The sequence below is a fragment of the Penaeus chinensis genome, chromosome 3 (genome assembly GCF_019202785.1).
Source record: "Penaeus chinensis breed Huanghai No. 1 chromosome 3, ASM1920278v2, whole genome shotgun sequence".
NCBI lineage: Eukaryota > Metazoa > Arthropoda > Malacostraca > Decapoda > Penaeidae > Penaeus > Penaeus chinensis.
In genome coordinates this window covers 22438571-22453932 of record NC_061821.1, presented here as the reverse complement: position 1 = coordinate 22453932, position 15362 = coordinate 22438571, and the positions used below count along the sequence as shown (strand labels likewise).

General features: G+C 34.6%; 1 protein-coding gene across 2 annotated transcripts in view; it reads left to right on the top strand.

The window, feature by feature from the left end:
• LOC125039764 (mitochondrial fission regulator 2-like) overlaps positions 1 to 13455 on the top strand; it is a 21929-nt gene extending 8474 nt beyond the window's left edge. Inside the window, exons 1-6 of one of the 2 annotated variants that reach the window (XM_047634028.1) lie at positions 1446 to 1603; positions 5075 to 5296; positions 7298 to 7408; positions 8278 to 8952; positions 9174 to 9570; positions 9960 to 13455. In XM_047634028.1, the coding sequence (XP_047489984.1) occupies positions 5076 to 5296; positions 7298 to 7408; positions 8278 to 8952; positions 9174 to 9570; positions 9960 to 10055 (1500 nt within the window). In that variant the 5' untranslated portion in view covers positions 1446 to 1603; position 5075 and the 3' untranslated portion in view covers positions 10056 to 13455. Of the gene's footprint in view, positions 1 to 1445; positions 1604 to 5074; positions 5297 to 7297; positions 7409 to 8277; positions 8953 to 9173; positions 9571 to 9959 lie in introns of those variants that run through there. The other variant, XM_047634019.1, reaches the window with a different exon arrangement.
• Positions 13456 to 15362: the final 1907 nt, after the last annotated feature.

Sequence of the window (15362 nt, the reverse complement as noted above, 5' to 3'; positions counted from 1 at the left end):
CACTCTCCGTTTGAAGATAACATAAGAACCAAAATTATTGTTTGCGCAGACAACGGCCGCTCCGACATGACTCAACCGAAAACGAGTGGAAGGAGTGTTGGTGAGAGAGAAGGAGGAGAATGGCGAGGGGAGGGGGGACTAAAGAGGATGGTGGTGGGGTGGAGGTTCATAGGGATGAGGCTTTAAAAAAAAAAGGTGGGTGGTGAGGGAGGAGGAGGATGGGGGGTGGGGGAGAATAGGATATGAAAAGGAACGCATATCACCGCCATCTGACATTGCCTGGACACGCAATCACGTTGACTGTTTCTAGCACTACATAATCGAATGTGGTTTGGTTTTTGAGTGATCGCACCCTGAGCTCTATTTTTCCTTACACGTTCTTTTAAGTTTGTTTTTTATCTGTTATATCACGTTGTCTTATCGTATCGTTCAATGGACTGTTAGTAATCGCGTAGAGATAAGATGTAAATAATGAGGTGAGAGAGAGAGAGAGAGAGAGAGAGAGAGAGAGAGAGAGAGAGAGAGAGAGAGAGAGAGAGAGAGAGAGAGAGAGAGAGAGAGAGAGAGAGAGAGAGAGAGTGTGACAGGCAGGCAGACAAACAGAAACAGAGACAAAGAAGAAGAGGAGGAAAAAAAAAAAAGTCACACAAGGGAGATAATTTGCGAGGACACAACATTAGACGTGTATGTAATTTAAAAGGGAGGCAGGCAGAGACAGGGATAGGATGCGGAAGGGAGAAGGCCTGGGGAGAGAAATGGAACAAGCAGACCTTACATTCACTTGGTATACAGGTCCTGTTGTGAATAAGAAAACACTTTACGTCACATGATCTTCACTTTATTAAAGGATGTACAGGGTATCTGCTTTGAGTATCATCTTCATTACCTAAAAAAATGAGATTGATATAATGAAAGGTTAACAAATACCCATAATAATAACAGTGATAACACAATTACACACTCTAGTTATAATAACAAATCTACTAACATATACAACGATTATCTGGGTCCTTTCTTACGCAATACAAGTGAACAAGTTGCCTTTGTAAGTTTATGTCATAATATTTTGCAATTCTAAGAAATGGACCTTCTGTCGGAAAACCTCCTTAGTATGAACAAGTTACACGAACCGCATATTAATGCTAAAACTTTCCACCCGTTTTATCTCCCATTTGATAAGTATTTTAAATCTTTATCGAAAGGGTCATTATCAGAGATCCCCTCTTCCTTTTATCCTATGTCTATATTTATATGTAATCAGCTAAAGGGTTAACCGCAGCTGTTGATTAAAACGCATAAAAATGAGAGAAAAAAAAATCAAATCTGAAACACAAGTCTGAACTAAGAACTCGTTAGAGTGGAAATTCGCTAACGGCATTATAACAATACGTTAAATCTTCCACCTTTCGAAGTATTAATATAATAGATTAATGCCAATTGCCTTGATTAAAATTCCCCAATAAAAGAATCGGTTGAAAGTACAAAATTTGAATAAAATATCGGAGAAGATTCGCCGTTACGTGATCCTGATATAAGATCGTCAGGAGCTTAGGTTTAGTGATGTCACTGAAGACGGGAAAGATGAAACCAGGGAAGAAAATAAGTAAGGATCTGTGCTATTTTACCCTAAAATAAGGGTCTTGGGTGTTCTTACATATCATGACGAGTCCATTTCATTAATGTAGGGTTCACGAGGGAAGTAGATTAGAGTATTTAGTGGGAAATGGAGTTGTTAGAAGGGCGATTTCCGAGCTGATGGTCAGGTCAAGGCTGTGAAGGGCGAGGAGAGGGATTCGTAGATTTTTTGTTTTATTTTTTTGCATGTAAAAGTAATGGAAAATCTAATAATGCATGACGTATGGGAATTAATTGGTTATCATGCAGTATCGTTCTGAAATATGGAGTGGATAAGTGGAGGAGGTAGACGAGGAGATAAAATGTAAGGCATGAGACGATTTGTCCAAAATATTGAGCACTTCCAGTTTTTTTTTGTGAGGAATTAGCTTTGTGTTTCATTGAGTGGATAAAACTGAACATATGTCTAGTCCTTTTATGAAGTTTGCATAGTTTCTGTGCTTTTACTTTGTGGAGTTTTGACAAATGATAATATTGGAGTGTTGTGGTAGTGAAATAGGTATAAGTTTGAAAAAGTTTACATTACATTAAGTGTGAAGGATATGTGTTGGTGGGCTTAGTATGGCAAGTTTGTATCTCATATTATCCATATCATATCACTCGGTGGACTCTTTTCTTTGCATAAATTTAGGAATTTTTCCGTGGAAACCCCTATCTCCACAGTCTTGGACCCAGTAATGGGGCAGAGCTTGAAGGTTAGCAGGGTGATGGTGGGTTAAAATACAAAGATAACTAAGTTGTGAAGCATGTAAATGAAATGAGGGTCACTAAATATTGAATACAGGGGGTTATGTGAAACACAAAGAATGCATCACATAATCATGACAGGATGGAGCCTACAACAGATATTTGGGGTGAAATTCAAAGGAAAAAGAGCTGTACACCCTTTACCCCTTGCAATCCTTGCTTTAAAGTGTAAGCTCGATTAATTATTAGTTGATATATTTTATACTCCCCCCATTTGACAATATGCTCCACCCTACCACAGATATCTGGTGGATTCTTTGTTGAGGGTGTGGATTGAGGAGCAGTCCCTCCAAGAGGAGTTGGAGCCCCCGCAGTAGATGATCATGATCTACTTTGTATGTTTCTGACATATTTTACCCCACAATTTCCCTTGTACCCTTCATGCCCTCCCCTATCTGGATAAAATTGTGTTTATATTAGTGAGATCAGCTCAAATCCTATGATCAAAGACACTTTGCAGAATATATTGGTGGCGATCTCTTTTATCCTTGTACTCTATCTGTACTGCATTGTACAAGGTGTGTTAATCTTTACACAGTATAGTTTGCTCCCCACAGCCATATAGTACAAGGTAAAGTTTGCCTGCAATAGGCAGAATAACTGAAAATAAGAACAAGCTGATAATAAGAAAGCTGTGCAGCACGTAATACTTTGGTAATCAAGTATAGGAAAATGTAATGACCATATCATAAATAGAGAGAAAAAATATGCTTACTAATTTAGGAAATTATCTGCTCAGTTAAAGAATAACATCAAAAAGGAAGAAAAAGAGTTCACAACAAATCCTACGTGGAGAGCAGCATCTTGCAATGACGCTATGTATGCATGCCTAATATTTCTGAATGCCAATATGTATTTTTGTACTGAGAGTTTGTCCTTGAGGTTCTTTTACAGTTGTCTGTGGGCTTTGTTGATTTGAAGTCCAATTTAATAGTTTGTTATTCTCTGCTTTTGCTTACTGGTATTTTTTGAAGCACTCTAAAACCTGATGTCGTTTTTTGCCCCCCCCCCCCCCCCCCCCCCAACACACACACACACACACTATAGGTCCTTTGATTATCTTTAACCAGAAGAAAATCATGATATATATATATATATATATATATATATATATATATACATATATACATATATATAATATATATATATATATATAATATATAATATATATATGATATATATATATATATAATATATAATATATATATAATATATATATATATATAATATTTAATATATGATATATATGATATATATATGATACATATATAATATATATATAATATATATATAATATATACATATAATATATATATAATATATATATATAATATATATATATATATATATATATATAATATACATATATATACATATATATTTGTATATACATGTATGTGTGTATATGCATTTATATATGTATATAATATTTTTTTTTCTTTTTTCATTTTCTTTTTCTTTTTCTTTTTCATTTTAATTTTCTTTTTTTAGTGTTTCCGTATCATATTACGGGAATTTCTGCCTTGATAGTGAATGTCTGGAAGTTGTTATTATGTTTTTCTTCTTGCTGATTTAATAATAATTTTTAAAATTAATAAAAAGAGAGTCATTTTTACAAGAGATAGTAGACTTAACCTGGTTTGTTGGTTTTGATGAGACATTTATCATAGCTAAATGATACACACGTAATATATAAAAAAAACTAGGGAAGTTAGAATATAGATGCCAAATCTGTGTTTTTTCATGAGATTGTGTTTTATCGGGTTACTAACTATTGTCAAATCCTTGAAATGATCCTTACATTCTTATATCATTCTATCCTGTCCATTAATCAAACATTGGGTTCATTCAGAAAACCTTCACTTTATTTAAAGATTTGAAAATGTTTGCTATGAACATTCCTTGATTAGGTTGATTTGTGTCTGGGCTGTTGTAGATTCATAATTCTCAAAACCACGTTGCATGGTTAGAACATGCAAATTCATAATTAGTGTTAGGATAAGTACATATTAAAACTGCAGGACATGTGGACATAGTATGTAAATATATCTGTGTTACCCTATATGACTATAATTATGATATCATATTATTTTGATAACCAAATATAATGAAAAGATATTCTTTTCAAATATCTTGTTAAGTTTGTGTATAATATTTGTTTATAGTTATTATTTTTGGACTAGATTTTTATTAGGTATTTTCATGTTTTATTTATGACAGTATTTTTGAGATCCTGCACCTGCATCTTTTGATTTTTTTAATGACGTATTCAAGAAGTAAGACAGACAAAATTTGAGTTTCATTTTGTATTTTCATAATTTCAAAATTTTACGTAACAAAATCCGAAGATTTCATGTCCTTTATTTACTGTTTTTTTATTGATTCATTCTTTAAATTTATACTTTTGCTTTCTGTTTATAATCCAAGATAAGTTATATAGATAGTTTTCTCTTAGTATTCCCTTCTCTTTTTGTTCATCTGTGAAGTTTCTCAGTCCTGACTTCCCCTTGACTTTGCCTAAGCACTTGTAATTATTGAATACAATTTTTTTTAAAAATCTTTTTTGAACTGACTTGTTCTGTGCCTCCCCAGTCACAGGACAAGTCCATTATATTTTTATGTTATGTGTTTATTGGAATGTAGTATATTTTTTATTTCCTCTCCTTTTTAAAAGCTCTGTCTTGGTTTACAGAATGAGTGGCATACCAGCAATGTTGTTGGGGCTGGTGGAGGAGCTGGTGCAAGATTTTGGAGAAAGTGCCTGGGTGGTTTTGCAGGCAGTGGGCCTCGGACCACTACTGGTCAGACTGAGGGAGGAGGTGCGAACATCATCAAGAAGAGCACGCCGAAAATCCTTTGTGCGGATTGTTGGCTCGGTTTTACCATTGAAGCCCGTGGAGAGACCGTATCTAAGGTAAGGGATGCTTCTGCTGGAAGATTTTTGAACCGGAAGTTTTGTGGTATTTTTAATTGTTGCAACTTAATGGCTATTTTTTTTCTGGAAAATTATATGGTCAGCATGGACCTTGAATCTATGCAGCAATTACCTTTTTTTTTTTTTTTAATTTAATTTAATTTAATTTAATGATTCATTCAGTCAGCAAATACTTTTCAGTCATGATTTGTTGTGATATATCTTTGCAAAAGAGCCTTGTTGTGACAGTAAGTTGCCTTTTTAATAACGAAAACAATCATTGGTTTGATGACATTTGTCGACCAACCAATTAAAAGTAAATAATGGCATTTTTGTAAGATACCCTGATACTTGCTTTGATGAAAAGACCCAAGGTTGAAGGTATAATTAAAATGTTTTGAGTCATGTTCACCTGAATTTGAGCATCATGATGGAAATGTAATAATTTATCAAAAATCAGTGACAAATGGAACCCCACTTTGTTGTTAAGTGTCCACTGCTTATGAATCTTACCAATGCAAAATTTTCAGTGTATGCACGACCAGCAACACCTGTTTTCATTTTATGATATTTTTCTTACTTCCAAATACAGTAACATGCAAAAACTATGCATAGGCACTATGTCCACATCTACATAGGTTAGGATTAAGCCTTTGACTCTAAGCCATTAATGCTGGGAACATGCACTATATATTATAAGTTATAGGTTTGTGTTACTTATGTATTTATTTGTACGTGCATATGTTTTTTGTTTAAAGATAGATCTACAGGCACTTACTTACCAAGGAGTCTGTTGCCAGGACTGTCTGACCACACCTATTTACCCCATTTATTAAATTTTTATGAATCAGTTCGTTTCTATTAATCTTACTATTGTTGTGAATCAGTTCATTTCTATTACTCTTACTATTGTTTTGAACCAGTTTATTTCTATTATTCTTACTATTGTCAGTAATCTTGTTGTTGATTGGATTATGTTGACGATAATGATTAATATTATAGTAAAGATATGAATAATAAGTTTAAAGAAAGGGTTAAATAAGTGAGGTCAGGTAGCCTTAGTGGTAATTGATTCATTAGTGACTATATGGCTGTGGATCCATCTTTGTTTAAAGAAAGAAAAGAAAAATTATGAAAAAACAGTGCTTTTATTCATGCATTTCATAAAAGCAGAAAAACATTAAAGCCTAAGTAAAGTACCAAAGACCTTAATCAGATGTAATAAAGCTACTTGGTTTGATATGATTAAATAACTCGCTTGATATTTTATATAAGTAACCCTTGGCATTAATATTACAAATTTGGAATATCAGTGCCAATTATGGCGCCTAAGTTTTATTAAAGGTATGATATCACTCAAACAGGTTCAATTAGTTTTCACCTGATAATTAGACATCTTTGACATCTTAATTATTCAGGTAGACTTAAAAGAAGTATTTTTTTTTTTTTTTTTTTTTTTTTTTTTTTTTTTAACAAATACACAGAGAAAAATAGTTTCTTATAATTATGTGTGGATTATTATTGGAAACTTAGTACAAAATCCAAGAGAGGTGGGGGGGGGGGGGGCAGTTGAATTAACACTGGAAAGAACATGCTTTAATTTTGGGATAAGTGTCCAGAGGTACCTGTTATAGGAAATTCATTATCAAAGCTTCTTGATAAATGGACCAAGGCTGTTTAATAATTTGCTGAAATATATTAGCAACATTACTCAATATCTGTGGTTATGTTTAAAAGAAACTTTGATGACCAGTTAATTCCGATACAGGATGAACTGCTAATAATTGGTAATGAAATCATGAAAGCCTAATTAAATTCTGTCCATCATTAAGTTCAGTTCTTAGCAGCTGAAAAAAGATGAGTAGGGTCCGAGGATGGTTCTAGAATGAGCCAGTAGTGGGGTTCTTGCTAGAACCTACACCAAGTAACTCAAGGAATTTGCACAAAAAACAACAACTCTGAACTTCTGTAAAAGTAATTTATGGATGTTTATCTTGTCAGGTTTATTGCCCTGCGAAGTTTGAGCCAGTCCTGCGACTCCTTGTACTCAGGCCATACCCAGGGCACTATCGACCCAAAATGGCTGGCAGAGACCGAACGCTCTAGGTTTAGGTGAGTGGAGATGAAGTATATGAGAATCAGAGTTCAACTATGTCCATTTAGATATACTTCCTGTGATAGACTTGGGAATTTTCCTAATCTGGCTGGCAAATTTTGAATTTAGGAACTTAGATGGTATTTTTTGTCTGTGATTTCATAATGGAATTTATCGATAATTTAAAAATGTACCTTAATCAGGAGAACTTTTAATGTGTACCTTATAAGACAATATATGCAAAATAAAGATTGATTAGATAAATGATACACAAATGGATTTTATAGTATATGTAACAAACACGTGCATATTATTTGAAGTTCTTCATGCTGTAAAATAGTATTGTAATTAACCTTTTAAAAATACTTCAAATTAGTAATGAAGCCTTTTTCTTGGTTTTGCTCTGAGCCTCCATGATACTATTTTTAGTAATATTTTGTAATTACTTAGTATTCTTGCTAATCAAAGTTCATAAGTTTAGCACTCTTGTTCTGTGCAGTCTTATTATGTTACATATATTAGAAGTATGTTCATAGCTAGTTAATCCAATGCTGCCAGGAAAATCTAATATTCACTGTAGTTTTGTTTTGTAAAATGCCTCTACACACAGATATCTCCACAAGTGCTGTGCCTCCAAGGAGTCCTTTAGACCTCGTGATCTCACCTGATTTCACCTTTCCTGGTTTTTGAGTGAGGTAGTAATTGACTCCTTGGTGACTAAGCTCATGTGGAGCCTTCCATGTAAAAATAAAAGATAATAAGCTAAAATCACGGAGACATGACATGTACGTCATGCTATCCTGTACTGTGGGTTAACAGCAAGTTTTACTGATTAACTTATAAGTGAAATATTTGTAACAGTAACAGAATATTTCTATAACTTCAGGCCAATACTCTCAAGATGCGAAACAGCCCCAGACCTGTTTGCCTTTGAGCAAGCAGAGAGAGAGCTCCTCAATGGCGAGTCATCACCACGCTCGTCAACACCCTTCAGCATCACTTCGGACCTGGGATTCAGCAGGAATCCTTACCCCTCTGATGCAGCTCCCAGTGCTCAGATGCACCATTCCTCTTTTCAACATTCCACCATACACGCAGCATCACCATTTACAGATCCGTCAGCCATAGCTAAAATCTCGGCTCTGGAGGATGAGCTCGCAAAACTACGCATACAGATATCCAGTATCCTAAGTCAGAACCAGAGGCCACTTACTCCACCTTCAACTCCTATCCCAGGTGACCGACCAGGGTCTCCAGTCAATTCTTCAGCACCTCCTCCTCCACCTCCTCCTCCACCACCTCCACCTCCTCCACTTCCTCCATTAGGACTCCCTCCCCCTCCACCACCACCACTACCAGGCAACCAGAGTTTCAATTCCCAAGCCGACACTCCTGTGCGTAAGCTATCCTTTGCAGAGCTTATTGCACAGAACAAAGGCAGCATCAACAAACACACAGAACCTATGGATATTCCTGTTAATCAGAGCAGCAATTCCGGGGCAGTGTCCATGGCAGATGTTCTTAAAGGCTTGAACAAAGTTAAATTAAAGCGTGTAGCTAGGTGAGAAAATATGAATATATAGATACAAATTGTTCTTTGTTGAGATATTATTATAGGGAGAATGATCAAATAGATAACTTGAATATATATTTTTTATTGCCATAGTTGGAAGAGAAAATGGATGTGAAAAATGAGATATTTGTATTTAGTGTTGTTCTCCAGTGTCTCTGAAGATAAAGTTGTATAATCTTAGAGCTTTCAACATTTCCTTTATATTGCAGATCACCTGGTGGAACACCAATACGGGATAGGGCAAAGTCCCCAGTTGGAGGTGACCCAGCAGCTATTATTGCAGCAGCCTTAAAGAAACGCTTTGCCAAGATGCATGTTGATTCACCGGAAAAGGACACAGATGAGAAAAATGATTTTGATTCGTCTCCAGAAACAACACCGAAAACTTCCCGCAAAATTATTCTGCCTAAGCAAAATTTAGCAAAATCAGATAAAGCTGTACGTAATTTATTACCAATCTTGAAGAAGCCAACGCCTAGAAATCTCAAAGAAGGAAACTCCCCTAAACCAGAAACACCTGTACAAAATTTGACACCTGTTTTGAAGAAGTCTAACCCTAGAATCCCCAAACCTTTACCAAAAGAAGTGCCGAATTCCTTACCTATTGTAAGTGTATTTTTTATTTATTTGTTTATTTTTCTGATCTTTTAAAACACTTGTATGATTGTTCAGTCTCCTTATTTTTCTGTCATAGAAAGGATAAGTAATCTTCAGTATATTTATGATTACTCTTGTGGATATATCTTTCTTGCGGATTAATCTTTATGACTTTGCAGTATTTATGCTAGTTTGTAGTTTTTATTTATATAGTTGAATTATTGTTAAATGAACAGAACAGGAGCTTATCCTCTTTTCTTCTTCTTCTTCTTCTTCTTCTTCTTCTTCTTCTTCTGATCATTTCTGCATTTATATTTTGAAGATATTGTTTGACAGTTTCAGTGTTTTAATTTTACTTCTATCATCTAATATTAAGCTCCTCTTTGACATGGTTACAGTTTGGGCAGCATCTCCTGAAGAAGAGAAGTCCACGACCAATGGAAAAGAGAGATAGTGTGAGTCCATCCAGTGAAGCCTCGGACCTTTCTCGGTGATAGTATGAAAACGTCAGCCTTGTCATGGGCTGTGGAGACCATTTCCATTTCCTAGAATCTTTGCCAAAATTTCCTGGGTAGGATGTTTTCACTACCCCACCCATATTTTGGCCTTGGTATGCTGCCGTTTACTTCAAGTTTTGGGTTAAGGAAGTTTTAGGAATGGTGAATAGTGCAGATGTACATTTTTTCATTTTTATTTTTATGTATATATATATATATATATACATATATATATATATATATATATATATATATATATATATATATATATATATATATATATATATATATATATATATATACAAGCTCACATGTACACACAAACATACACATGACTACATTAGAACACATATTCATCTTGAAATTATCATTAGCAGCAACATTAACAATTTCATTATTTATATGCATAATGTGTGTTGTTATAACATTCCACTGTGGGTCATCTGAAAATATCCCAAATTGATAAACATGTTCATTCCTTTGCCTTCCAACTTGAACTTATTTTAAATGTAAGTACATAATGAGTCAGTGCTAGTAGTCCGAAGGCTGTGAATTCATTATTGAAATGAAGTTCATAAACAGTGCAAGTAACAGGGCATGGAATCACTGCCTTTTATTGCATACTTTTGGCATGAAGTCATGGGTTGTCATTGTCATGGTTTGCATGGCCCATGTTGTCTCTTCCAAACTTCTCACACAAGTGCTTTGTGACATGCACATATGTTAATGAATGTGTTTTGTCTTAAACACATGTCATTTTTAGCCCTTGAATGGTATTTAGTCATTTCATACTTCTTTGGTTGCAAGAGATGTGTTGTTTACTTTGCTCAAATAACTAGCAATATAAGTTGGGTTTTGCTCACATCTGTTGTGTCCACTCCTTATGACTTCACAACATTAAATTCTGACTTTGTTTTATGTCTTCGCTTCTCCACTCATGTTATTGTATTCTATGCTCTACCTCTCCAAGTTCCCTAATAAAGGAATATTCTTGGATTTCTGTACTTATTGCCAGTGTCTGAGGGAATTGTGGGTTGTTGACAACACAGGCCAGTATACGCCAGAGGAATGACTCTTGCCAGGTTGATTGACAAGGAGCTATGAGGTTGTCTTCTTTAAGGATACTGCTGTAGCATCATGTAAAGGCTTTATCACTGTTGCTTTCTTTGACATGTTCTGTGTTATCTCGTTGACATCTTGAGATCGCTGTCTTTAAATCTGTACTTCATTAGCCTGTCATTTCATCAAAAGTGCAACCAAAGTTTCCAGCTTTGCTATAATAAGTGCCAAAAATAGAAAGTCAAATGTAAAGTCAGCTTTGTATGTGTAAATATATTGCGTTGTAAGAATGCAATGAATGTTTGTATTCTTTCTATGTACATTCCCAGTCTAAAAAACAGAATGACTCTGTTTTCCATCATGAATGCCTTATGGATAGCTAGAGAACTGCCTTTCATTATTGTAGAAGCAAAAGACAGAGTAAAGGCAGGATATTGCTTTGTGTCTATAAGTATGGCTTACTTATGCAGCAATACATATCCATTTTTCTGTCCCATGATCATAATTGTTATGGTGACTGTCTCTGATAATCCTGCCAATGTGTTATTCATAAATGATTTTGTATGCATTTACTTCGAATATTTATTTATTGCCTGTCCTAATGAGAGTTCCTTTAATGTAATTATTACAGCAGATGTGGCTATCATTATTGCCATTATTATTTCATTACTGTTCTTTTTAATATCAGTTATTATTAATATTAATTAATAGCAGTATGATTATGATTGCCAGCAATTCTTATATGGTGGTTTGTAATGTACTAATAAGTTTTAACATTAGGTAAAAGGTGATTGATGGACATGCACAGACTAAATAGTGAGATTAGTAAATATTTTGTAATGCGAGCTGTGAGTACCAGTCATGGTTATTTGAAAATCAGCAAAATTATTATATTTCAATCTTCCATCACTTTTCACAATTTGCAGCTTCTCTGGCCATGTTAAGGGATAGAGAATAGGTTGCAGCTTAGAAAAACTAAAGGCAGTCAAAGCTACATCAAAACAAGTGCTCTATATTTTGGTTAGTTAAATTGGGTTATATTTGTTTGCTTGGTTGTTTGTGTGCAGTAGTTGTGCATTTTTTTTCTTTCTTTTTTCTTCACTGCATTTATTTTTTATTAGGAATATGAAGCTTGGATGTTTGCATTATTATCTAAGGTAAAAGACCTTAGTGTGATTTTTTGTAAGTATCGGTAAAGCATTTACTGAAGGTGAATAGCACAAATTTATGAAATTGGTGAAATTTCTCTCTTCCGTCACATTGAAAGTTCATATCTTATGATTGTGTAACTTTTCCACTATTTTAGGTGACATGGAATTAAAAAGAGAGTAATTGGAAAGTAGAACAAGGTGAATGTATGGGCAAAATTCTTTGTTGTGTCTGTGATGTAAACCACAGAAATGGACACTTGAGAAGGACTATATTTTTATATAACAAGTAGTTTTTCTGTAGAGCTGTTCTGTGATGGAGGAAACATATCAGTCTTGGATCAAAGTAATAATTTGAAAGTAGACTAGTTTCATACAGAATGTGTGCATCATACATCAGAATTATGGAAGATACTGATTTTGTGAAGTATTTTGGAAAAGGTTGATATTTATTAGGAAATACATAGAGTAGTGAATACAAACTAGGAGAATGGTATTTTGTAATACTCTGTATTTGATATATTCAATAGCAATGATATAAAGGTAGAATTGGATAAGAAGGTGCTTAAATAACAAACTCATGAAGTGAAGGTAATTCAGAAAACCCTGACTATGCAATATACACATGTAAATCTCATAGTGCTCCACAGATGCACAAAATGTATGTTACATTATGTATTTATGCATATGAGAATTTTGAAAGTGGTATCATTTCTGACACTTCTTTTCCTTTCTCACTTTCCCTTCCTCACCATTTTTAACCTACTTTTATTCTATGAATCAAGCCAGTGTCAAGTTATTCAAAGAAAGAGTGGTTTATAATCTGTGAGTATCATTGGAAGATAGTTATAAAGTTGCAAAGGCAGTACTGCCTTTGTATATTTAAGAGGAACTGTTTTAGAAGAAAGTTTTCAGCCATTGAGGTTGAGAAAATAATTTCACTTTTGTTGAAATACTGTTGCTTTACCAAGATAGAATTGCCTTTATATCTCAAGTGCTAAGGTTTGTCAAATTTGCTTTGTAATGCAAACAAGAAACCTTGTAGTCATATATTTTTGCTGAGCATTTTTATTGTGTATTTATATGATATCTGGTGCCTTGTAATGTGATGCATTATCTGTAGTCAATATTACAAATGTATTTTTGTGAATATTGTAACTATTTTGACAAGTAAATATAATGAAAATGTTTTTTCTCTTTCTTTTGTCCATTCACAGTGCAATGATTTTTATTTGTTCAGTATATTTAATATATATATATATATATATATATATATATATCAACTCAAAGTATTGGCTTTGTGATTGTTTGTCAGTAACAAAACTAATGCATCTTGTAATGATGAATTGCAATGAAGTAATTTGGCTAAAGTATTTGATTATCTGAATATTATGGAGGAGTTTTGCTAAACACATAAAAAAATACAAATTTTAAAACTTATTCCCCACATTGGGAAAATTTCCCAATTTAAATACATTTTCATTGAATATCATGAATATTTCTCTCCCAATCCCTTGCCCGTTGTTGTCGTGGGGGGGCTTAGGAGGCGGAGACTGGGACCCAATGCTGGGGAACTCCCCAACCTTGGGACTCAGCCCTCGACTACAAATTTTGCATGGTCTTTTTTTCCCCCTCCTACTTTTTTCTTTCTGTCCCTTCACCAACCCCTTCTACTATCCACTTCCTAAGGTGTGAGCCGTGCTGAAAGGATGAAAGGCTGACTTTGTGCCAGTCCTGAACGGCCTGAGGGAGCCATGGGCACGGTATTCCCCTGCTTTAGTTGTCTAGCCCTTACCCCTCAAACGACCCTGAGGGGTGGACCCTTTCTCTCCCCAACATACTCCAGGCTTATCATGGCCAACAATGAATAACCATTAACCATTAACCATACCATTATAGGAGGCAATGAGGCTTGCCTCTTCATCAAATAGCTCCACCAATTCAAACTCGTCCGATTCCCTGACCCCAGGCTCTCCTTTGACCACGGCTCTGAACACTACAACTAATTCCCCCTCCTCAGTGCCGACTAGTACAGTATCCATCCTAATCAACACCCCAGGAGACATTTCTACTCCCAACATGCTCAACTTCAACAACTATACCCCCACAACCTTCTTCATCAACTACCCCATCCTCCCTTATACTACCTTACAACCTTATTGTCCACCTCCCCATAACACTACTTCCCTCAACACTACTCCCTCTTCCACATGCCCCCGTCCTTCTACTACCCCCATCTCTACAAAATTTTTAAATAATCTATTTAGCCCAGCCAAATGGGACCGATTTTTCGTGATCCCTCCCACAACTTCTCACACTTTCTGCTTTGACAACCTGTTTCCATTCCTCAAATGCATATACATCCTTCACTTGATCTAACCCCTATACATTACCTCACCCAACCTTAACCCATTGCCCAACTTTGACAACTAATCACTAACTCAACCACCCTTCACTACCATTTACTATAGTGCTACATGACCTTAGATGTCTAGCACATGTATTTTGCTTTTAACCATTAACCATTAACCATCATGAATATTTAGCAGTTGGATCTTTGGAGCCTGGATATCTAATATCACAATTTTTGCATTAAAAATGCTTGACTTAATTATTATCAAGAAGACAAACTATTATACAAAAGAAATAAAACAAAACCAACAATTATATTAGCAACTTGTTATTTTATTATTATTGTGCATGTTTCAAGTAATCTGAAACTACATTGAAAGTTGAAATTGGAATTTTTCCCTTGCAATAAATAACCACAACCATAACTACAGTATAGATAAATATTTTAATTTTCACTTTTCACACAAAATCAATTCCAAGCGAGTCTCTTTGCTACCCCTGTAACTGTACATCAGGGAGGACTGAGGTTACTGACATTTTGTGAATAAGCAAAGTAATTAAAGAAAAAATGAAACTGATAATGCTATGGTGATTGATATAATGAAAAGGGATTATGAAGATACAGTAATATGATGATAGGACTGCATACCATTTTATAATTATAAAAGGATATGAAATAACAATTCATAAAAACGATGGTGAGAATATACTAATAACTACAAATTATTTGTGAAAGGAAGCGAAG